Source organism: Cryptomeria japonica, chromosome 9, assembly GCF_030272615.1.
Source record: "Cryptomeria japonica chromosome 9, Sugi_1.0, whole genome shotgun sequence".
In the NCBI taxonomy this organism is placed as follows: Eukaryota; Viridiplantae; Streptophyta; class Pinopsida; order Cupressales; family Cupressaceae; genus Cryptomeria; species Cryptomeria japonica.
In genome coordinates, this window is record NC_081413.1 from 572,514,574 (window position 1) to 572,540,671 (window position 26,098).

At 33.4% G+C, this 26,098-nt stretch overlaps 2 protein-coding genes and 1 pseudogene across 2 annotated transcripts in view; all 3 read left to right on the forward strand.

The window, feature by feature from the left end:
- Positions 1 to 338: 338 nt before the first annotated feature.
- On the forward strand, positions 339 to 1,320 carry LOC131062853 (cytochrome f-like; annotated as a pseudogene).
- Positions 1,321 to 7,140: 5,820 nt separating this feature from the next.
- Positions 7,141 to 8,696, forward strand: LOC131858517 (uncharacterized). Its single transcript, XM_059211771.1, has 4 exons — positions 7,141 to 7,339; positions 7,467 to 7,595; positions 7,702 to 7,902; positions 8,329 to 8,696. Exons 1-4 carry the CDS (start codon positions 7,141 to 7,143, stop codon positions 8,694 to 8,696), a joined length of 897 nt encoding a protein of 298 aa, XP_059067754.1.
- Positions 8,697 to 24,811: 16,115 nt separating this feature from the next.
- LOC131062881 (plasma membrane ATPase 3) overlaps positions 24,812 to 26,098 on the forward strand; it is a 33,867-nt gene continuing 32,580 nt past the window's right edge. Inside the window, exons 1-3 of the mRNA XM_057996619.2 lie at positions 24,812 to 25,413; positions 25,487 to 25,606; positions 25,903 to 26,001. Coding sequence (XP_057852602.2) covers positions 25,360 to 25,413; positions 25,487 to 25,606; positions 25,903 to 26,001 — 273 coding nt within the window. The 5' untranslated portion in view covers positions 24,812 to 25,359. The remainder of the gene's footprint in view (positions 25,414 to 25,486; positions 25,607 to 25,902; positions 26,002 to 26,098) is intronic.

Sequence of the window (26,098 nt, forward strand, 5' to 3'; positions counted from 1 at the left end):
AGGAACTGATGATCAATTGAATCTTCAAAAATTATGGATTTGCCCATAACGAACAAATAATATCTGGTCTTGTTTCAACTTTTCCAGTCATCTTAGCCACAATTTTCAAATATTGGATCTTTTGTCATTTAAATCATATATCTCCTTCACTTGTAGTAATTTATCACTCGATGAATGGATAATAAATGGTTTCTCCCCCATTTTACCTCCCCTCTTTTTAACTTTTTTTTAGGGTGATACTTCTAATTTTTTAGCTTTAGGTTTGATATAGTAGTAGAATTGCAGGAAGGTAACTATGATTTATTTTAAATAAAAGAATTGTAACAAAAAAATAAACTATGCAAAACATAAAAACTTATGATGACTGGGTGAAAAAGTGGACAACTCAATCAATTTCAATCTTAATAATGATAGATATAATGACTTGCACATCTATTGCAAATGCATATCCCATTTTTGCACATCAAGGTTTTGAGAATCCTTGAGAAACAACTGGGTGTATTGTATGTGCCAATTGTCATTTGGCTATAAAACCTGTGGAGATTGAAGTTCCATAGTCCATGCTTCCTAATATTATTTTTGAAGTAGTTGCTAAAATACCCTATGATAAGAAAATAAAACAAGTTCTTGCTAATGGTAAGAAAGGAACTTCAAATGTAGGAGTTGTTCTTATTTTACATGAAGGTTTCAATTAGCTCCTCTGGATTGTATTTATCTCGAAATTAAGAAAAAAATAGGTGATCTTTATTTTCAAAACTATCGTCCGAATCAAAAAAAATTCTAATAATAGGTCTTGTGCTTGGTAAAAAATACAGTGAAATTGTATTTCCCATCCTTACACCAAATCTCGGCACTAATAAAGCAACCCACTTCTTGAAATATCCCATATATGTGAGCGGTAATAGAGGATGAGGACAAATTTATCTTGATGGGAGCAAAAGAAACAATATGGTCTATAACGCTTCAGTGACAAGTAAAGTAAGTAAAATTGCATGTAAAGAAAAGGCTGGATATCAAATAACTATTGATAATCCATTAGATGATCGACAAGTGGTTGAATTTGTACCTTTAGGACCAAAACTTCTTGTTTCAGAAGGCGAATTCATCTAGGCGGATTAGTTATTAGTGAATAACCCTAATGTAGGTGGATTTGGTCAAGAAAATGCAGAAATAGTACTTCAAGATCCTTTACATGTTCAAGGTCTTTTATTATTCTTAGCATCTGTCATTTTAGCACGGGTATTTCTAGTTCTTAAGAAGAAACAATTTGAGAAAGTTCAATTGGTTGAAATGAATTTTCAAGCGCATAAAAGATTTTAATCTCCATCTTATAAATGATTCATGCAATTATGTTAATAAAAATTGCAATTATAAAGTCATACTTTTTTGGAGTCCTTCATTAGCCCCTTCCCTCTGTTGGAATGCATTGATTGATTGTGAAGGATGAGGAGAAATAAAGAATAGGTGCATCTTTAATAATGAGTTATTGAAGAACAAACTTGTTAAACAGTTAGTTCCCTAGTTATGCGTGATATTTGATATTATATACATGTTATCTTTTCTTACCTTGATTTATCATATTCAAAATAAATAAATCAAAACATAATAGAAGGAAGGAGAGAATTTGGTAATCTTGGCTTACTATTTTTGCTTATTTTATAACTTATCCTACTCCTTGAAAAAGTAATTAATTAATGCATACATACATACATACATACATATACATATACATATACATATGTATATGTATATGTATAGGTATACGTATACATATACATGTACATATATATACATATACATATACATATACATATATATACATATACATATACATATGCATTTACATTTACATGTACATGTATATACATATACATATATATACATACATACATACATACATACATGCATACATATGTATGTATGCACACACACACACATATATATACACATACATACACATGCACACACACACACACACACACACACACACACACACACACACACACACACACACACACACAGATATAGATATACATACATACATATACATATACATATACATATATATGTGTGTATGCATATACACATGCATACATACATACATATATGTATGTGTGTATGTACATGTAGATGTACATGCATATACATATATACATACATATACATATGTATATACATATATATACAAATGTATATGTATATGTATATGTGTGTGTGTGTGTGTGTGTACACACACACACATATATAGATATAGACATACATATGTAGGTCCCGGAGACAACTGAGAGGGTGGGGGGGGGTCGGGGGGGTGAATCAGTTGTTAAATAAATTCAAACCAAAATCTTACTAACCAACTTAATGCTTAATACCGGTAAGACAGTTAAGTATGTCGGTAAACAGTGTTAATAGAAAATTGTTGTACCAGTAAGAATTAATGCATGAAACATAAGCACAAAGTCATCCACAACACATGACACCAATATTTGTACGTGGAAACCCTATAAAGGGAAAAACCACAGTGGGAAACCTTACCGATAATCAGGAGATACTACTGCAGATAGTAAGTGTACAAAGAGGGGTCCGCACATGCAGAAAGGCCAACAACCTAGAGCCTACTGCTCAATCACAAATGGGAGTCACACTGACTATAGTTGGATGGTTAAATCCAATGAGAATGTACTGCACAAAATAGCATCTTCATATGTTGGATTCAGTACCGGTGTAATGCTGATATGCTTCTACAAAAACCTAACTTCACCTTCAAATGATGTCTTCGTGTATATCCCTTCTTGATCTCGCATATATCCTTCCTTAAATCTTTTTTGCATTCCACATTTGATCTTACAAATAAGATCTTACATTTATACCATACCCTAAGACCAATTTTAGTAGGTCGGCTCTACAAGATATTACAATAAAAATATTTCACAAATAATACAATATCCGATGCAATAACCGATTGAACATGTTGGCTTAATGCATTTACAACAATAATAAATCATCTCCATAGCGTGCCATGTTGATCTGGAAAAGATAAACCTGTCGATGTAACCCTAGATAATCTGGACCTATTTGCCGGTAAAAGCAAATATGCAAATAAGAATATACCAATGATTATTACTTTAAAGTAAAGTGTCCACATGATGTCTTCGACATTACCAAGTGTCTTCCATGTCATTTCAGGTACCGGTGAACATTATATCCTGATGGTTGACCATATACCGGTAACTGTTTGCACAGTTTACTATTTGCCGGTGAATGTCGCTGGATCTCCAAAGTAGGCGAATTTAGCAGGTGTTGACATCAATGACAAAACCATACCAAAATACCAACAACATATACATACATACATACATACATACATACACATATACATATACGTATACATATATATGTGTGTATGTATATACATATGCATACATACATACATATATGTCTGTATGTATGTACATGCACACACACACACACGTGTGTGTGTGTGTGTGTGTGTGTGTGTATACATGTGTGTGTGTACTTATTACATACATACATATACATGTATGTGTGTATGTGTGTATGTATGTATGTATGTGTGTATGTGTATATATATTTCCATCTCAAAGAATAATAAGAATCTTTATTTATAATTATATTTTAAAATAAAATAATAACAATATCAATTAAAAAAAAAATCATTTATATTTCTAATTAATTTAAATATGAAAATATAAAACAATAACATAAAATATGGGTTATGATAGTTCTTCAATCATCTTTGGGGAAAAGGATCAACATAATAGAGAAATTTTTTGTCTGGAAGAAGAATAAGATTTATTTATTTATTGGTAAATAGGTCCATTTTATTAATATTAAAGATACCAACTTTACATAATACAAGTTTATCATCCATAAGTAAAATTTTGAAACTAACTACACCAATGCCACCCTACAGAAGTTTGCCATCAACCATACAGAATATCGCCAACATCTAAACTGTCATAACCCTCTTTTCCTAACTTATTATTATTATTATTATTATTATTATTATTACAACTACTGTTATTTTTTATACTATTGATTCTATGAGTAATGTTAGATAGCCAAGATAAATTGAATATGGTTGGAATTTTAAATATAAAAAAAGAATTAATAAGTGAAGACACATATGAGGTCATAAGCTTTATTTATAAATTATTTATTCTAGCACATGTCGTTGGAGAATTTAGGAAGTTTCTAGAAGAGTTTTTTTCAAATTTATGTTCTTGCATGTAACTCCCACTATGTCAACAATCAATGTTGCATGAAAAACAATTTTAGAAAAGAATCTCCATTTCAATTAATTCTTTTGAAAGTGAAATATGGTGCACTCTTTCTATATATTGTATGTCAAACTTTTGAAAAGGGAGTTCATGGGTTTGGTGTGAAATAATTTTTGAAGTTCTTGTTAATAGTAATATGATTTTGTTTGTAGTCACATTTCATTTGTAGAATTATTAAGTTTGCTCTTGAAGAATTCTCACCAAGCTACAAGGAAGGATCTAAGAAGGCTAGAGAGGATTCAACATAAAAAAACTTCATCAATCCAGGTTCCCTTCTTTGCATTCCCTTACTTGCATGTGTGAAATTTGCATTTTCAAAAGGAAATATATTTTATCTCTCTTAGATTTTTTTTTTAATTTTTTTTAATTTTATTGTATGAAAATTTTGCTTAAAAAAAAACCATCTCTTAATTATTTAGAAAGATTAATCAAAAGGAAAAAACTTTTTTTTTTTGCATTGATAGAAATTCCTTCCAAATATGCATATGCAGATTCCTTTTTATTTATTTAATCCGTTTTAGAGAAAAGAAAGAAAGTCAGATTTCTTTTTACTTTTTGCTTTTCTCAATTTTTAAAAAAAAAATTAGGAAAAAGATTTGCGATAAATCTTTGTATTTGATTTTCTCTATGAGTAATTTTCTTCTCCTTTTCCTCAGAATGTGCATAGAACAAAAAAAAAATATATTGAACAACTTTTTTTATGTGTGTGTGTGTGTGTTGTGGAGAAATCCCTTCTCTCTGTTAATTTAAACCTTGTTGTTGTTATTTTCAATATGATGTAGAACCATTCATCTCTCTTGAAATATGTGGAAATCCAAGTTCATCTCTCTGTGAAATCTGAGAATGTTCATTTTCATCTCTCTTGAAATCTACCTCTGGGAAATTGTTTATGTATTTTTCTTATTTAATTCAAAACACTACACAAAATATTTATTTATTCCAAATTACTTCTCTCTGAAACCCTTTCTTTTCTCTGTGGTTGATTTCCTTTGATACTATTCTCTCCCCAAAACATGCATGAAAATATAGGTTAATTTTTCTTTGGAATTCTTCTCTGTGAAGCAATTTATTTTGGAAACTTAATCCAAGAATGCATTGAGAAATTTTAATAATCTTTGAGAAAACTTGCTACAGATTCATATCTACCTCAAATGTATTGTAAATTTATTCCCTATGGAAAAAAAAAGAAAAAGAAAGACAGAAAAAAAAAAAAGAAAAGAAAACCATCTCTAGAAAACAAATAATCTCTCCCTGCCAATAATTTTATCTTCCAGAATACACTAGCAAACAAGTTTTATGTCTCCGTGAATATATATTTGTTTATTTTTGTTATTTTATCTTCCAGAATACACCAACAAACAAGTTTTATGTCTCTGTGAATATATATTTGTTTATCTGTGTTATTTATTTATTTTCATTCTAAGTCTATTTAGTCTCTCTGTAAAATTTAATAAAACTCGGATAAAAATATACAAATAATCATATATAGAAAATATATATGTAATAATAATAAATTTATAAACATCTCTTCAATCCTTGTTTTAAATCAAAATGGTAATCAATGGTGTTTGAGCATTTTTATTGTGTTCGGGTGGTAGGGCCTGTGGGCCCCCACTCCCCCACTTTTTCTTTATTCAAAAGAAGAAATAATTAAAGACTGCATTATATATATAAATTCAATTTTATTTATTTAATTATTATTGTTTTAAAGACTAATAAATGCATTAATCCTACTTACCCCAATTATGGAGTGACAGGTAGAGTGCGAAAGGCAGAGGCCAGAAGGTGAAGTGCAGAAGGAAGCCTTCGATGGTCGTTCGGTGGAAGGCAATCTCTCGAAACATCCACAAAACAACGAGCAAGGCATAGCAGTGGGGGAAGATGAGGAATGATTATAGGGTGGATAGACATTCAAAAGGAATGATAGAATCACAGAGGGAAAAGTCATCATTCCAAGACAGAGCCCTATAGAAGGAAGCAGCCCACCAAGATTGGTAGAAATAGATTTAACTGAGGAATTTATCGAAGACAATTGTATGTGGGAGGATCTCGCAGTCATAGCCAGATTCATTGGCCCGAAGAAACCTAGGCACAACATTAACTCATGGATAAAAGAGAACTAGGGTGATCAAGTGGTGATGAAATTTATGCCGAAGGGTTTTTTCGTGGCCATCTTTGCTGAGAAAGAAAAAAGGGATCAGATTTTAGATACAAAAAATTGGTTTTTTGATAACCTACCACTTTACATACAACCTTGGACGCCCAACTTTAATCCTACCAGACTCGCAGTTTATGAAACCCCGGTTTGGATCAGACTATTTAATCTCCCAATCGAGTATTGGGGGGATCAGTGCCTAGAGAAAATAGGGCGAACGCTTCGCACCCTTCTCGAGATTGGTGAAGAAATTATTGAGAGCAATTCGTACATATACGCCAGGATGAAAATACCAGTGGTTGAACAAATCCCTCTCCACATTAATCTTAGGAAAGCCAATGAAGTCTGGAAACAAGGCATCGAAATTGAAAGGGAGCTTTCTATCTGCCAAAGATGTGGAAGCATGACTCATCAAGCAAAAAGGTGCAAAATGTTTGTGCGCAGGGCATTTAATACGAAACAAAGGATAGAAGACAAAGAAAAAGCAATATTGTTAAGGAAAATGAATGAGCAAAAGCAAAGAACAAATGTGCCAAACATACCTTCACCTCACACAAATAAGTCTTTTGAACTGTATCAGAAAGAAATCGATAAGGGTGAAGGGATGAATATTCCAAACCAGGAAAAGTCGCCTACAACAGGAACTCAGGCAGTAACAATATTGAGGAATGCACAAGCGATGCGGAAATGAGTAATTCAAACGGAGAGGAAGAAGATGACATTTTGGATAACCTTGATCCTAGATGCATTAGCCAATCAGGAAATAATCTTTTGGGTAGAGCGAAAGGATTTAAAGGCAGGAAAAGCAATAAGCAAATTAGAGAAGTGAAAGCATCAGAAAAAGGTATTGTGAGCGTCCTGGAATACATGAAGAACCCCAAGGGAGGTAGCCCCTCCCTTGGACAGAAATGAGAATCACATCATGGAATGTCAGGGGCTTAACAACCCCTGACAAAAGACGCTTGGTCAAAAGGTCTTTGGCCAAGCTAGAATCTGAACTGGTTTTACTACAGGAAACCAAGTTGAATGGGCAAAAGGTGGCGGAATTCATCAGATATTGCAACAAATGGGAAGGATTGTTTTAGGATGCCCAAGGATCTGCTGGAGGCCTGGGAATCTTATGGAATTCAAAAGTGTTCGAAGTGCATCCTTTAGAGTCCAACGAATTTTGGATGGCATGCAACATTGTGTACAAACCAGGAGTTTTTAGTTTCCCCCTGTTTAATGTATATGGGCCGACCAAAACAGAGGATAAGTTGAGAATTTGGACAGAAATACACGAGCAACTGATATCATTAGAGAAGGAAAAGGCAGTCCTGGCTGGGGACTTCAATGCAATTTTGGACATTGATGACAAGGAAGGAGGATTACGAAAGAGCACAAGAGTAATGGAAGATGTCAGGGAATTCACTTCAAAGTGTCAAGTGGTGGATGTTATTCCGAAGAATGGTAAGTTCACCTGGACTAATAGAAGACTTAACTTTTCAAAAATCTCTGAAAGATTGGATCATTTTTTTGTGGGGGAATTGTGGTTTAATGATAGCTACTCAATTGAAACTAGTATCATCCCCCAAGCTGGATAGGACCACCTCCCGATCACTTTGTCTGTTAATCATGAGGCTCCTAAGAACATAAACTATTTCAAGTTTCAGAGTATGTGGTGGAGGGACCCTAAATTCATTGAACTACTTAAAACATGGTGGTTGGAAAGCGACACCTTTTTGGGCTCCCCCAGCTTTTGTTTTACAAAGAGAATTCAATATATCAAAAACAATATGAAGCACTGGAACAAGTCCTCATTCAAGAATATATTCTCTGAGAAACTCCGAATAGAAGAAGAACTAGAAGAAATTAACAAACGAGTCATGTTCATAGGGATGGACAGGGATGATTATCTGAAAGAAAAGCTCCTTAAGGAGCAGTATGCAAAAATATTAAATAGAGAAGAGATCCACTGGCGAGATAAACCGAGGGCACTATGGATCGCAGAGGGGAATCGTAATACAAAGTTCTTTCATGCAACCTCAAAAGGCAGAGGGAATAAGAATAAAATCATTGCAATCTTGGATGATGAAGGGATATTGAGAAGCATAGAGGCGGAATTAGAGCAAGCGACAATTGAATACTTTGTTAAATTACTGGGAAATGACTGTCAGGCAGAAGACGCGGTAGATGACAGGCTATCTGAGCTTGTACAAAAGTTGGTAACTATGGAGGAAGCTAAAATGCTCTACAAACCATAGTCCTTAGAGGAAATTAAAAGGGCCACCTTTGAGCTTCATCCCCACAAGGCTCCAGGTCCGGACGGTATGACAACAGAATTTTACTAGAAGTGTTGGGATTTTTTGGGTCACGACATATGGGGAGTTGTAGACGAATTTAGACAGAAAGGGAAATTTGTAAGAGAAATAAATAACACGGTCATTACTCTAATTCCTAAAAAACAAGAATGTACCTCAATACATGATCTAAGACCTATATTGTTATGCAACACCATTTACAAAATCATCTCGAAAGCAATGGCCAATAGATTGAAGAAGATCTTACCCCATCTCATCTTAGAAAATCAGAATGGGTTCACAGCAGGAAGAGAATTAGCGGAAAGCATTATTTTAGTGTCAGAGGTCATGCATACCATTCATAAAGAGAAGACAAAAGGCATGATTATTAAGTTGGACGTGGCAAAGGCATATGATAAGGTGGTATGGCAATTTTTGGTGAAGGTCCTCAGCTACTACGGTTTTCCAAAGGAGTGGATCAATTGTGTCAGATTCGGCATTTCCACGGTCAGTTTCTCCTTGCTTGTAAATGGGGCGATCTGCGGCTTCTTCAAAGCCACTAACGGATTAAGGCAAGGGGACCCATTATCCCCGACCCTCTTTGTACTCATGGAAAAAGTTCTCAGTAATCTAATTAAATCCAAGCAGTCAGACAGGCAGTGGAATGGTATATGTGCTCATAGATCAATCAAACCTATAACACACTCACAATTTGCTGATGACACTATACTGTTTGGTGAAGCAACAATCAAAGAAGCCAAAGGCATTAAAGATGCACTAGATGAGTACACGAAGCTGTCAGGATAGGTAATTAATGTAAGTAAATCACAGATTTTCTTTTTCAATACTGAAAGATTACTACATAATTGCATCTCACATTTGCTTGGATTTGAAACCGTTGTTCCCCCCATCAAATATCTTGGGATCAAAATTAACATGGGAGGTAGACAAACCCAGATTTGGGAGGATGTACTTAATTCTTGTAAGATCAAATCAGAACAATGGAAGAACAAATGGCTCACTCAGGTCGGACAGATACTAATGATAAAGTCTGTACTCTCAGTTGTTCCAATCTACAGTACGCAATGTTATCAAGTGCCCAATTCGGTGGGAGCAAAATTAGATGGATTACTAAAAAAGTTTGTGTGGGACGGGGCCAAGGAGCATAAGAGGATACCACTGATAAATTGGGACACAATGTGTATGTGGAAAGAGGACGGGGGAGCAGGGCTGAGGAAAATGAGTCTGCAAAGCCTGGCATTAGGAGCGAAATTGTCTTGGATAATGTACAAAAACCCCAACAAATTGTGGTGCAGGATATTTCAAAAGAAGTACCTAGACTCCGTTGATCCTGATCGGATCTTCACAATAGCAGACACAGAGAAGGGATCTCCCACCTAGAATTTCCTATGGAATACTAGGAGCATAATAATGAATCACATTTCGTGGAGAATTGGGAATGGAGGTAAAGCCAAATTCTGGCGGGACTCATGGGAAGGGGAGCTGCTGCTAGTAGACTGTTTTGAAGATCAAAATTGGGTCAACATCATCGAAACTGTGATAGGCCCACAGGTAGCTAGCTATTTTGGGAATATTGAGTCCCATGGCATGAGGACTTGGAGAAAGATAACCATTGGCAATACACAGATGTGTAAGAAATTGGAAGAATTCCTTAACAACAGATCCATATTGGTATTAGAGGAAGAAGACAAAGTATTCTAGTGTGCAGCAAAATCAGGGGAGTACAGTGTGAAGCTGGGCTAAGAAGTCCAAAGGCACAGAGCTTAGAATCCGAATTGGCCCAACAAGCTATGCTGGAACAAATGGGTGTTGCCCAATGCAGGGGCATTCTTATGGATCATATTGAATGGAAGAATACTCACTGGAGATAGACTGAAAACTATAGGCATACAAGGGCCAAGTTGGTGTATACTTTGCAACAGTGGGGAAGAAATAGGGGACCATCTGCTCTTTAATTGCAGATTCGCTCGTAGCTATTGGGATTGGTTCCTAGGAATGGTGAGCTTCCATACAACTAGAAGTATGACTCTAAAAGACTTCCTTGTCGCATGGCCACAATCCACTCAGTCTAAATGAGGAGTCTTATGGTTGACCAGCCCAACAATGATTGTTTGGGCTATCTCGAAAGAAAGAAACAAGAGGATATTCAAAGAATCGGAAAAAAACAGTGGAACTAGTCATAAATGACATTGAAGTGAGCATAGAAGAAGTCATCTGTGGTAGGTCACGAAATGTCAGTAAATTCAAATTCAATGATTGGGATATGGAAATGGAAAGGAATTGGTCCTTCAAAAATGCTCTATTCCATTATCCCAAAAATAGAATCAACAGGAAAGAGGTCAGATGGGAGAAGCCTCATAACAATTGGGTAAAGCTCAATTTTGATGGGGCTTGTAGAGACAATCCAGGGTAGGCTGGATTTGGAGCAGTCATTTGAAACAAGGAGGGGATTATGGTGTCTGGCACGTATGGCTATATTGGCCACTCCACATACAGTGAGGCAGAAATAAGAGCTCTAGAGGCCGGGTTGTTACTCTGCAAGGAGAAAGGTCTGACCAATGTTTAGGTTGAAGGAGACTCTCAGATAATCATAAACGGGGTGACCAATGACAAGTTGCTTAATTGGGAATTATCAAAGTGGTTGTCATGCATTCGTTCCTTACTTCAAGCAATAAAACCATATGAAATAACACATATACATAGGGAGGGAAACAAAGTAGCCGACCTATTGGCAAATCTAGGGGTCAATTCACAGGTTGCAGAAGTGACAGTCAATCCCATGGCCCTCAGTCCAAAAGTTACGGACCTGTGTAGGAAGGACCTATGGATAAGGAAAAGCGAGGGAGTGGGATGATGGTCCTTGAAAATAGGGAAGCAGATGCAGGACAAGTGGTGGAGTTCTTAGGCAGCTCAAATACTTGAAAGTTGCAGTGACGATGGTCCGACCTGCAGAGGAAGAGCTGAAATGACAGAAGGATAGATTCCTGCAGATTTTTTTGCCGAGGCCAAATTTGGCAGGTCGAAACTTCTAGAGCATAGTAAACTCTATTTATTGGCCTCTATACATGTGGGATACATAGTATGTAAGGTGCAGGGAACTCTCAAAGCGGGTAGTATCGGTTGTATGAATTGCGGGTAGTATCGGTAGGTCGAGACTGTGAATGAGCCATGACCTATTTTGGGAGTATCGGTTGTATGGACTATGAAGAAACGTTGGACGCACAGATTCGTAGTTTGTTTGTCATAGAGGAGTATGTCTACGACGTAATCAAAGGGCTTGTGGGGATCACATTAAACTTCAATCGCCACTGGTGTGATAGCATGATCTATGAAGCTGTCCTTATGCCCTTGGTTGACATCAAAAAGCGGTGGAGGCTCTGGATGGCTTTGTCAAACCAGTCAATGGCAACCATATTGCGGACTCCATCTTAAGTCTGCCGGAGGGAGAATGGTTTAGCTTACTCAAGACATATTTTCAGCCAAGCTACTTTCTGCCATTAGACTCCGAAGAAGAAGAAGAGGGGAGTGAGGAAGATGGGAGTCTAGAATCAGACATCAGTGAGACAAGTCGGGCAGAACACGGACACATTGAGAGGGAGGAGCTGAAGGAAATGATGAGAACATTTGGGGAAAACGCGTGGGAGGTGTTTTGGTGTGCAGTACAGAACGAGAATATGGCTCCCTTCCGCAGAGTAACTAACACTGAAACCTGGTGGTTCTTGGCTGAAGCCACAACAAATGTGCTCAGCATTGGAGAGTATGCGGGGGTCATCATGCAAACCTTCAATGGGGGGCAGTAGTAACAATATATATCTCTGTTTATGTATGCGCTGTAGTTAGCAGTGAAAGGAAATGGTAGGAGTAGTGGTAGTCGCTGCAGAGAGCAGTGTAAGATATGATAGGGGTAGTTTTTCTGCTAAAGAAGTTTTTGTAAGAGCCTTTTTAGCAATACAAGGGTGCTATCCCCAATGATAGCTCTTATCCTTAAAAAAAAATGCATTAATCCTACTTCATATTTATTAGTGAAAATAAGAATTATTAATATAAAATTTTGTTTTGTAATACAAAAACTTGATTTGTATGGGGTGATTTATAAATAAAATCTAATTGCAAATTGAGTTGGCTAGTTCATGAATAAAATTTTATTAATATAAAAATTTGTAATTATTTTTTTACCATTAAAGGGGATAAATTTGGAGAGTTATTTTTGTCGAAGGATTGGGGCTCTTCAATCTTGCTAAATCAAGGGAATTAAATCCATAGATGGACTTGTAACTATATGTATAGTTTAGACTTGTCTAAATAGTTTTAGATTTAATTGGGTTATTTGGTTGGCATTTTTATCCTATTTTAAATTATTAAGCTATATTGATTAAGATTGTATAAAGGGACCCCCTCTCTAAGAAATCACAACCACCTTAGTCAATTGTTTATTTCAAGCAAATGATTCAAATTTAATTTAACTAATCCTCATTTAAGACAATGAATATTTTTAATCTTCCTATGAGTTACATTATTATTGTTATCATGCAAGTTACATCGTGTAAGTTAATTATTGCTTCCATGCAAGTTACACATTATTGTCATCATACCAGGTACATATTTATGATTATCATGCAAGTTGCTAGAAGCTAGAAATAATAGTCCTTCTCATTTTTAATATAAATCTCTTAGTAGTAGTAGTAGGTTGGATATTGGATTGTTCTTTATTGGATTCCACGATGCAGAATAAACAAGGGATTTAGTATAGCCAAACCTAATAATAGTCAAATTTATCTTCTGACTTTAAGGAAGCATAAGAATAGTAAAGGGAGAAGTTACATTTAAATGTAGGGGTGAATCTCATAGTAAAGCTTCATATAATCTACATGTTATAATCTAGAGCATTGAAATTAACTGGGAAGTGCATAAACTTTATATGAAACCAAAGAGAGTTATCAAATCTGAAATCATTTTACCATGAGACTTGACTTAGCTCGTGAACCTCAAATCAGGTATTCATCTTTTGTTGTAAATGTCTAATGAAACTTAGCTTCGAAGATGGATTGAGTTAAAAATTGTTATTGTTGGATTCTTGCCTTAATGTGGATTTTGAGAAACCTATTCCATGATCACTTAGAAGATTAAACAACAATTTTAATTGAGGAAGATCTAGGAGAAAACCTTAGCCCCCCATGTAATAATTTGAGATCGATAAAGTTATTATTTGTAAAAAAATTGCAAGGGTTAAATTGCTTCAAGTGGAAGGGTTAGTTAGTTATCTCTTTATAATTTGCCAAAGATTTGACATTGGTTCAAGAACAACTAGAAAAAAAAAAGATTACAATTATTTAGGAACTTTTGTTGGTAAATTGGAATTATTTAGGAACTTTTTGTATGTTGGTTAATTAGAATTATTTAGGAGCTTTTTGTTTATTGGTTAATTGGAATTATTTAGGAACTTTTTTGAATATTGATTAATTGGAATTATTTAGGAAATTTTGGTATATTGGTTAATTGGAGTTATTTAGGAACTTTTTGTATATTGGTTTATTGGAATTATTTAGGAACCATATTCATATTGGTTAATTAAAAGTGGATTGATTGGGATTATTTGAGAGACATATTCATATTGGTTAATTAGCATGAAATCTGTCTCTCTCCTAACCCTTTTTTTTTCAAACATGAGTAATGTGGTTATCAAGATCATTCCCCCTTCGAGTAAGTAAGCACTAAATTGGTTGTTAGCCTTCTTGTAAGCAATTCTGTATCTTTGATGTATTGAGTTCTTATTTAATGTGTAATAGTTAGTAATTCAAGTCATTTTGTAAGTTATTTCCTACGAGAATCCTAGCTTTCAAGAAATTTGAACTTTTGTGTATTTAGTTCAAGAATAGAATTTTTATTTTTTCTTTTATCATAGTTTTTTTTCATGAGAACGTTACCCCAAAGTAGTTGATTTGTTTATTTTTTTGTTCTTGTCAAATGTTCCTTTTAATTATATTTTAGTTTCAATTTCAAGCAATAATTTGTTTTTTTTCATGTAATAGTTTCGTAATTGATAAATGTAATGTGTATTCAAGCTTTCATGAACTTATGGTTCATTCCTAGCTAGATAACTAAATAAATGGAGTTGAAACCAAAAACTAGCAACGTTCAATATCTATGGTGCCTTTGGGTAATGTCGTCGTGTTGAATTAATGCACTTAACGCCTAATAAAGTTGCAACAACGACGTATGTGGCATCATCCCTATAAATCATCGGGGAGTAATGAGGGTCATATGGAAGTTAAAATCCAAGGGGCGAGTAATCCCCCTTGGATCGATAATCTAAAAAGATTAATTTTTAAATGAATTTACATCCGATCATTTAAAATTTAGATAACCCCATTAGGGTTTGGATGTGTGTGAAGATCTTGAAAATTTATTTTGTCTTGATGATTTCAACGGATGATAACGGATTAAGGGTGACGTATTTAATATGAAATAGGACTTAGTTGTTTTAGGCCACAAGAAAAAGCCCATCTTGAGTCTTTTTGCTATAGAGCTACCATAGTGGGTAGCAACCGCTGAGAAACTGTTTGGGACATTGACCCTAGAAAAGGTTGGATACCCACCATATAGTTTACATTAAACCATAGTTTAGAAACTAGAACTACATACTATACACCTTGATCTCGTGTTGAAACGGGTATGTAGGTAGTCTAGGGACAGAGTTGTCCCTTGTACTCAGGCGTTCAGGGATGGAAATTAGGATTTGGTTATGGGTGAGTAGTTGGTTCTTTAAGCTCCTTGGTTTTTTAATCAAATGGTGCAAATAATAATTGAAAGGTTAAAATTAATTCAATGCATACTCAGAAGGAATCTCGTATGGATTCACTTGACTTCTTGAGGCTTTAGGCCGAATTCTGAGGTGGAACTCAAGCTTGTTTATGTAATTATTTTTATACTCCTAAGGACGGCAACCTCGGTGCACTCCTAGTAGGGGAGTGTAGTCTTTAGAGAGTGGCTCAGGACCTAGATGGTCCCGATGAGCCTAAAGTCTCTGGCTAGAGCATATCCTATTCTTATGAATAGATGCCTACCTCGTTTGGGTAGATGCCTATCTTGAATTGGATAGATGAAACCTCCTGTCCTGTATGGATAGATGCCTAACCCGTATGGTCAGATGCCTAACATGTATGGTTAGATGCCTAGTCTCGTATGGATAGATGCCTAACCCGTATGGTTAGATGCCCATCCCGGTTGGATGGATGCTTATCTTGTTTGGATAGATGTACCTGAGTATGCGATTGAATCAAACATAATTAAGAGTAAATAAAAAATATATACATATAGTCAATTTTTTGGGGGTTGAGTAGACTGGGTTATTACATAAACCACCAAAAAAAAGCACTAGTCAAAGAAAAAAGGCTACATACCTAGAAACCACTTGAAACCAACGTCCCGCCTTTACAATTTTAACCAAAATGGGCCTTGCCCATAAACCTCCTAAGCCCACCACCCCAATATAACAAAAATTACATTTAAAACACAAAAAGCACACAAAAACCTTGAGTAGATGCCCGTTTCTTGTTCATGACTTCCTTGGCTTCCCCTTAGGGTCGTTGTATTAATAGTCCTCTAGCTTGAATTTCGCTTTTCCTATTAGTCTTCTTCTCAGTTGTTGTTAACTGATTCACCTTCTCCTTCTCCCAAGCATGAAGAAAGTCCTTCAAAGAGTCCCACCCTATCAGTGCCTCCGCCTGATGCTTCTACTAGTTGCTTGAAGTGCTCCAAACCAAAAAGGGATGCAAGGGTGGTTCCTCTTTTCCCACTCTATGCCAATCTTCAGACTGGGCTTGCATACCAACCCCCAGCTCCACCACAACCAATATTGGCACAATTTCATAGCACCACTTTGGAAGAACACATTCCTTTGTCACCCATAATATCTCTTCTCTAGACCCCAATTCCAATGACCATGCCATGAAGGCGAAATCAATGTCAATATTGCAGCGATATCTATGTTCAGACCGCATAAATTTTTCTCCTAAAAGAAGGTCGATGATTTGCCAAAACAATGGCTCATCGATTATAAATATCCCCTTCAGGAACTTTTTAGATATTCAACCCAAGAAACATAGTTGTTTCTTCAATGTTATGAAAGAAAAATTTGCCTCCATCGCTTCCTTGTTCTACAACTATTTTTACCTCACTTCAAACACGAAATGAACAAAAAAATGCAACCCTTTTATGGTTTTAATTACTGTCGCTCACAATCTCTATGCATCACCTCTATCACATCAGTTAATGCGCTATCCTTTGACGACGTATGGGACCACTAAATCCCCAATAGCCATGTATCGAAAATCTTCAAACAAATCCCCCAATTAATCTTATAATAATGAAAGGGCATAATTTGAAAGGGTGTCCACTATCACATTCCCCCCCTTCACATGTGAAATTTTAAAATCCTCAAAGGTGGCTAAGAGGGCTTTAATTTTTTAATATATTTATTCAGGTGCCATGCTAACGTTTCTCCTCTGATGATTGCATTGAAAACAACGAGTGAGTCCCCTTCCAAATGAATACAAGACACTGATAGTTTCTTTGCCATGTAGGGCACATTTAGAGCTTCTTGCACTTCTACCTCATTATTGGTCCTTTCATATAAATATTTTGCACCCAATATGATTAGGTTTCTTTCCTAATCCCTTACAACATAGTAGCTCTCGAGGGACTTGAATTCCCTTTCGATGCACCATCGAAATTCAACTTTACCCACCCCTATTTAGGGCATTCCCGAAGGTCTCTCACATCAACAAGATTTCCTAGATCCACCTAGGAAGACCCAATAATAGGCCAAAGAATAAAAATATTTGATTAAAATTATATTTTTAAATAAAATAATAACATTATCAACCAAAAGAAAATAAATCATTTATTTTTCTAATTAATTTAAATACAAAACATATAGAACAATAATGTAAAATAAGGGTTATGAGAATTCTTCATTCATCTTTGGGGAAAGTGATCTACGTGATATGGAAAACTTACCTCATTATTTAATTCATCCCATGTGTTATAGTGGGCCTAGATCATAACACGTCACTAATTTATAAGCACACATAGCTAGTCATTCTTGTAATAGAATACTTGGGTAAGCAGATTGAAAATAATGATGGAAGATTGATGCCATAAATATCCCATAAAATTGTTTCACTCAAGAAATAATGTTGAGTGACATGGCAGACTCTAATGATACAGATAATGGGAATGAAATTAACATCCAATTGGGTGATACCTTGACAACTATGTCATAACTAAGACCAAGAATGTTAGAAACAAATTGAAGAATTATTATGTTGCTTTCTTCGAAGTCAGACCCACTATTGTGAACCATCTTATATTAAATAGGAGAATAAGGTAAAAATCCTTAGGTTTAGGCTTCACCTTATTTCATTTAGTGATGCAAATAATAGGTAGATTCTTTCCTTGGTCGTCAAGCATTGTCAGACAATGTCATTGTCATTTGAGGGGTTCTTTCAATAGATTTACTCATCTAGGTAAGTAGATTTTATGGCATAAAAAAATTACTTGGAATTTCTTCATTAGCTTTGATATGCTAAAAAGTTGAGAGTTAATAGGATCATGGATCACATGAAATCCTTGCAGTCTCTCCAAGAGAGGGAGGGAAACATGAGCAATTGAAAAACATTGGAAAAGATATATGTTTTTTTTTTTGGTTTATAAAATAACCCTAAAGCCTAGAATTAAAAAAAAAAGAAAAAAAAAGAAGACAAACAATTATGACAAGGAAGGCCACCTACTTGGAAATGTAACAAAACAAATTGCTTGTCGTGAAGGGAGGACATGAAAAAAGGGGTTTGATGAAATATTTTTGATGCAAGTTCCCATTTTGAAGTGCCCTCACCAATTTTGTTAACTATGTGAACTAAAGCAAAAATAAACTCATGGGCAAGGAAAAAATTAATAGCTTTCTAAAATATGTACGCATTCTAAAATGAGTTATATTTGTAAAGGTTACCTATTTAGGAATAAGATGAATCATAATGGGTACTCGTTTGAAATGGGTATGAGTTTAGGTTTAGGTTCATCCTCCTAAATGGGCACTTTTTTTTAATAAAATGTGTACCAATTCTTATCAAGATTTTTCCTAAGCCCGACACAACTACTAAAATTGGACTCATTATCTTGCTTTTACCCAATCTCACTATCACAAGTCATCATAAAAATATGATCAAAATGAAGTGCATAACTAGATGAAGTGAGTATATCTAAGATAGAATGTTGAACAATAACTAATTCTAGGAAGGAGGAAAGCTCATAAACATGATGAAACAAAATATCCATAAAAAAAACTTCCTTGTCTATGGGATATATGAACATGAAAGTGTTAAGGATGAATGGATTATATGGCAAAAGGTATAAGAACACATAAAAAAAAGCATTAGACATGCATGGATTAAATTGTTAGAACACATCAAAATGAGTGAGGCATGCATGGATAGAGGATAAAAGATGATGGTATTTGAGAATCTTTGATATATGGTTTCATATCAAGACATAATCAAAGGGTGGGTTAATGGATCTAGGGATCAAATAAATGTCAAATAATTAAGGTCCTAAATATTAAAAGAAGGAAGGAACAATATGAAAGAGATGTAAGGGTTGATTTAAACAAAAAAAAGTTAATAAGAACTTAAATTTTAAACATAAAATCATTAATGAAACCTCGAGGATCAAACAAGGATATGATAAAGTAGAGATAAAATATATATCATACTATAAAATGCAAATCCTTAGAGAGATAAAGCAATACATACAAATAAGGGTGGACCCAAACCCTAAACAAATATAAAATGAAAGACATGTAATAAAAAATTATCCATAACCCTAATGATGATGGATAAAACCATAGGTGGGTGTAAGTTAAGTTGAGTTTACCAACTTATGCAGGGGAAACCAACACACCTCACATATAAATATTCTATGTTTAAAATTAATTAATCATGTGCAATAAATATTAATCTCACCTAAGATAAAATAGTTAGGTCTAATAATAACATTGAAATATATATACAAAGTTTAAATAAATAGGCTTGATATCAATCTCATTATGCCAAATGTTACCAAATAATTCACCAATTTGTTAGAAAATCATTAACTATCAGACAAATACCTCATGACTAAGAAAGTTACTATTTTATATTTTGATTTACTTTTGTGACTAGAAAAACAACCTTAACAAGTATAGAACCGAACCCTATACACAAACTTGAACTTGGTTCATGGATTTGAACTTTGTCAATATAGATGTCAAGAACATGTTCATCTCATTGTATGTAACTTGTCATTGTTTAGGAATTTTGTAGGGAAGGATTTATTATCCTTTGATCAAGCCTTTATCACTAACTAAAAATTATGAAACAAGAGGTTGATGATACTTGTAGTGATGTAATTGTGAAAAATATCATCTTTATTTCTCAATCGATCCTCATGATGATTTTTATACAAGACCTTAGGTTATGGTTTGAAATGTTTCATGCTTTAGTTGGTTCATAATGATTAGTAAGAAAGGAAGGAAACATGTTGGATTTTAGATTTTAAAATTAAAAATTTGGAAGTCATTTTCATGATTTATAAAATTGAATTGAGGTAGTTCTGCAAATTATAGATTTGACTTGGGATGCTAAATAAATAGAATCAAGTGTAGAATTAGTCCTTGTAGATCTAGGATTATGTTATTTACTAACTTTGATGCAATAATTCACCATTTGCTTAGTAATACTTCAAAAGGCTTCCATTATTAAAATGTCATTTTGGAGCTTAAGCAAAAAATTATTTACGTGGAGAGAGGGCCCCAGCCACTCAAAACTTTCTATCTATTTAACATTCCCTAACACTATGCAAGGTGTATAGTGTTAGAATTTGAGTAGATTAGTTCAGTAGACAAATGATTACAAAAATTGTATTATAGGGTTGAGAGAAAAAGAAAGACAACTAAACTCTAAACAATTCAAATTTAAACAAGAAGCTACTAAACCTTCCTTGAAACACGTGGAAGGACAGGAGCATACAACTTTAGATGCCACACGCCTTCAATTTTTTTCATTACTTTTAATAAATTTCAAGAATACTAATCAAAATTGAGAGACTCAAGTAAAAATTACCAAATCATTTCTCTTATGTAATAATAGTTCCAAGAAATACACATTTTAATTGAGAAATAAAATTCTACCATTTTAATAACCTAGATCTAGTGTTTTATTGGTGGACAAAAGAAAGTAATACAAAATTAAAAATAAAATTAAAATATTATTGATGTGGGATTGACTAACAACTACAATATGCATATCTCATTAGAAATAAATTCCATAGTTTACTACTTAATTAAAAATAAACATTAGTAATTGTTATTGGTGTCACTACATCTAATAACTAGTATATCTATATTTTAAAAATATAGGTAAATTATGCCGAGAGATATCTTATAATAGAAGGGAATTTGACAATTACAACAATATTAGTAGTATATAAGAGTTTAAAAATATGGATAATAATAGAGTTGATTGTTCCCTTTTTTATATATTTTGGCACTCTTCCACTATCATTTGAATGTAACGGTTTCATATAGTTGGATACAAGTGGCGAGGGTTCTATTTTATTTGGAGTAATAAAATAACACCTCCACAAAAACCAAAAGATGACATATTTCATGCATTTACCCATCATTTGCATGTCAAATTGTTTCAAAATTGAATTTTTGTTTACGAACATTTTGATGTCACTGTAGATACCTCTCAGCATAAAAATACTATTGATGTGGGATTGACTAATAATTATGATATGTATGTCTCATTAGAAAGAATCCATAGAGTTTACTTCCTCAAGGCTTCCACAATAAAAATCTTATTGAAGAATAACTCTAGAGTACAATAAAATACTTCTTTAAGTGAATTAAAAAACAGTTCTAAGTTTTGATCATTAGAATACATATTTTAAACACCTACAATGTGGAGAGACAATGTGTTTATTTGTACCAAATAACAATTGTAATAGAAGCATCTCCACACATAGATATATCAACAACTTTGAGATAGACATGTTTAAAATAGCTATATTAATAATTGTAATATACATAATTTACTTAAAACAATAATACAAAGATAAAGTTGGTGAACTAGATATCCATATACAACTCTAAAAACATGATTTCATATCAATCTATATAATATCAAATCATATCAAAATTAGTGAGGCATGCATGGATTTTGTTAGAATATATCAAAATCAGTGAGGCATGCATGGATAGAGAATAAAGACAAAGGTTTATGAGAATATGTGATAAATGGTTTGGTAGCAAGACACAATCAATGGGTGGATTGATGGGTAGGGATCAAATAACGAGGGTCCTAATTTCTACAAGAAGAAATGGCATGAAAGAGATCCAAGGGTTATTAATAATAACTCAAATTGTAAACATAAAATCATTAATAGAACCTTAAGAATCAAACAAGGATATAATAATGTAGTGATGAAATATATACTACACTATAAAAACCAAACTCTTAGAGAGATAAAGCAATGCATACAAATAGGGGTGGACTAAAACCCTAATCAAATATGACATGAAAGGTATGCAATAAAAAATTAGATCTAAAACCCTAACAGTGAAGGATAAAACAATAGGAGGTGTAGGTTATGTTGAGTTCATCGATTTATGTAAGGGATAATAACATAACTCAAATTTAAATATTCTATGGTAAATTAGTTAATCATCATAAATAATAATTTCATCTAAGATAAAGAGTTGAGCTAATAATAGTATTAAAATAAATACATAAAATTTAAACAAACATGCTTGATATCAATCTTGTAATGCCAAACTAAATAAACCACTAATATGCTAGAAAATCATGACCAATTAGACAAATACCTCGTGACTAAGAAAGTATTATTTTATGTTTTAGGTTAGTTTTGCAATTAGTTTACTTTTGCAATTGCAAAACTAACCTTGCCAAGTGTGGAACTAAACCCTATACACATACTTGAAATTTGTCAATATAGATGTCAAGAACATGTTCATCTCATTGTTTATAGTCACTATTTAGGAGTTTACTAGAGAACAAGAGGTCAAAGACACTATTTAGGAGTTTACTAGAGAACAAGAGGTCAAAGACACTAGCTACTCATGTACTTCTCCTAAAATGTTAATGTCTACTTCATGTAATTGTAACGAAGATTCTCTATAGTTCAATAGATCCTCATAATGATGTTTTTTATACAACACTTTAGGCTATACTTTTAAATATTTAATGATTTGGTTGTTTCAAAATGACTAGTAGGAAATGAAGGAAACATGCCTAATTTTAGATTTTAAATAATTTTTTAAAGTGATTTCTATTATTTATAGAACTAAATTAAGTTATTTATGCAATTTGTGGATTTGACTTGAGATGCTCAATAAATAGAATCAATCCTTTTAGATGCGTGAATATGGAATAAAATTTGGATTAGGTAATTAGCTAAATTTGATGGAAAAATATACCATTTAGTAACACTTTAAAAAAAAAATCATTATTAATTTGTCCTTTTGAAGGTAAAATATACAAATTAACGAAAAAATTTAAGCAACAAATTATGCATGCGAGAGAGGGCCTGTATCTACTAGAAAATTCCTAGCTATTTAACATCCCTTGGTGCTATGCAAGCTGATAAAATTTAAGTTTAGTTAGATAAAACTAAATTTCAAATAATTAAAATTTAAATAAGAAACTATAAAACCTCCCTCGGAACATGTGGAAGGATCCACATTAGATGCCACATGCCTTCAATCTTAATTTATTTCTCTTTAATAAATTCAATCTAGTAATCAAAATTAAGAGACCAAAGTATGAATTATCATATTAATTCTTTAACATAATAACAATTCAAAGAAATACACAATTTAATTAAAAAATATATTTCTAAAATCTTAATATCCCATATTTAGTTTTTTAATAGACATAAGAAAGTAATATAAACATAATTATTATTGATGTGAGGTTGACTTATAATTATGACTTATATATCCCATTAGAAAGAATTCCTATAATTTACTTCTTAATAAAATTAAAAAACAAGTAAAAGTAATCTTATTGTTGTCTTCAACCAATAGAAAGATATTTGTTCTTGGTGTGGATTGACTAATAATTATAACATGCATATCTCATTAGAAAGAATTCTTATAATTTTCTCCTTGGAAATTTCCATCATAAAATTCTTATTTAAGGACAACTCTAAAGTAAAATAAAATTATTCTTTATTTGAATAAAAAAATTATTCTATATTTTAATCATTTAAATACACATTTTAAACACCTATAATGTGAAAAAATGAAATAAAGAGTTCTTATAGTTTACTTTTTTTGAGACTTTCATAATAAAAATCTTATTCAAGAACAACTCTAAAGTAAAATAAACAATTATTTTAATGAAAAATAAAATATTCTATATTTTAATCATTAAAATATATATTGTAAACATCTAAAATGTGAAAAAGTGAATAAAACAATAATTCTATATTTTAATTAATATAATACATATTTTAAACATCAACAATGTGAAAAGATGACTGTTTATCCATCCTAAATAACAAATACACTACAAACATTTCCACATATAAATATCTCCTTCTTTAAAATAAATATATTTGAAATATCTATATTAAACACACATATTTACTTAAAACAATAGTATATTATAAAGTTGGTGAACTAGATTTCACATTACAACTCTAAATTTTATTTTATTATTCTATTTAATAACAGATCATATTATATAAAAATAACTAAAATATAATAAACAAACATTTTCATGTCTCTTAAATAAATATATTTAAAATATCTATATTATTTAAAATATCTATATTAAACATACATATTTACTTAAAACAATAATATACCATAAAGTTGGTGAACTAGATATCCACGTTACAACCAAAAAAATCACTTCCATTTATTCTATTGAATATCAGATCATATCATATAAAATCACTGAAACATGATGAAAAAAAATCACACAAAAAACGCACTACAGATTGTTTGATCACAATTCTTTTTCTCTGAATACCCTGCATCAGATACCCATGATTATAAAAATTCAGAGCATCATATACTTCCCAAACAAAAATGCCCAAATGGGGGGATGCAACTGACTAGGAAGTAGGAAATGGTTACCAGTAACAGATAGGTTGGGGTGTTCGGTGTGAGATAGGAAGCGGGGCCCAGTGAAGCTGACAAGATTGAAGAAAAAATCTTTTCTCCTTTGCCGTACAAAATTCATGGTTTTATTACTTTGCAGTATCCTTTCTCATCTTCTTTCTGTTCGCTGATAGTAATGTATGTCCAGTCTCTAAAGCAACCAATCGAGTATTTTGCCTCTGGTTAAAAACAAAAAGTTGCCCAGCCATAAAAAATGAGTTAGGACACCTGTAAGCTTTTTTCTAATAATAATAGTATTACTTGGAGGTGCTGTTGTTCATAATTCACCAAATTCCATGTTACTTCAGTCCAAAGTAGTAGATCCGAGAAAAAAGGTGTGGGATGATTGAGCTTGTGTGGTGGTAAAACACAGAAGTAGCAATGGGGGACAAGGCAGGCACTTTGGAGGCCATCAACAAAGAAGCTGTAGATTTGGTAAGCATGGATTTGCTTTTGCAGTTGAGGTCTTTGGGCTTCTTTTGGTTACATCGAGTTTGTATGAATGCAGGAAAACATTCCCATCGAGGAAGTATTCGAGAATCTAAGATGCAGCAAGGAGGGTTTGAGCAGCGAAGCTGCTCAGGAGAGGCTTACTATATTTGGCTACAACAAGCTAGAAGAGAAAAAGGTATTTAAAGTTGTCGAATCCTAACATTCCTTTGTATTCGGGACTGAAGCTGTCTCTGGGTGCTTCGGCTCTGTGCACTAGACTGAATTTAGTATGCTTTTTTTGAGGTTTAAGATTGAAGGACTTCTTTGGGCTATCTGGGTCTTTACAGATTGGATTTCATTGTAATGGGTGGGTGTCTCTGAAGTTGTTTGGGTTTACGTGGAATCTTTTTATGTAAATATTTCAAATGATTAACTTAACCGGCTGCTGGATTTGTATGATTAACCAGCTACTTTGTTTGTATGGATGCACAGGAAAGCAAATTCCTAAAGTTCTTGGGGTTTATGTGGAACCCTTTATCATGGGTCATGGAAGCAGCGGCCATCATGGCTATTGCCTTGGCAAATGGAGGAGTAAGTGATTGTCTCTTGGTTCTGTTCTCTCTATTTCTAGCTAAAAATAGCTGGCCTCCTCATTTCAAAATAAAAACAGTCTTCTTCATTTCAAAGA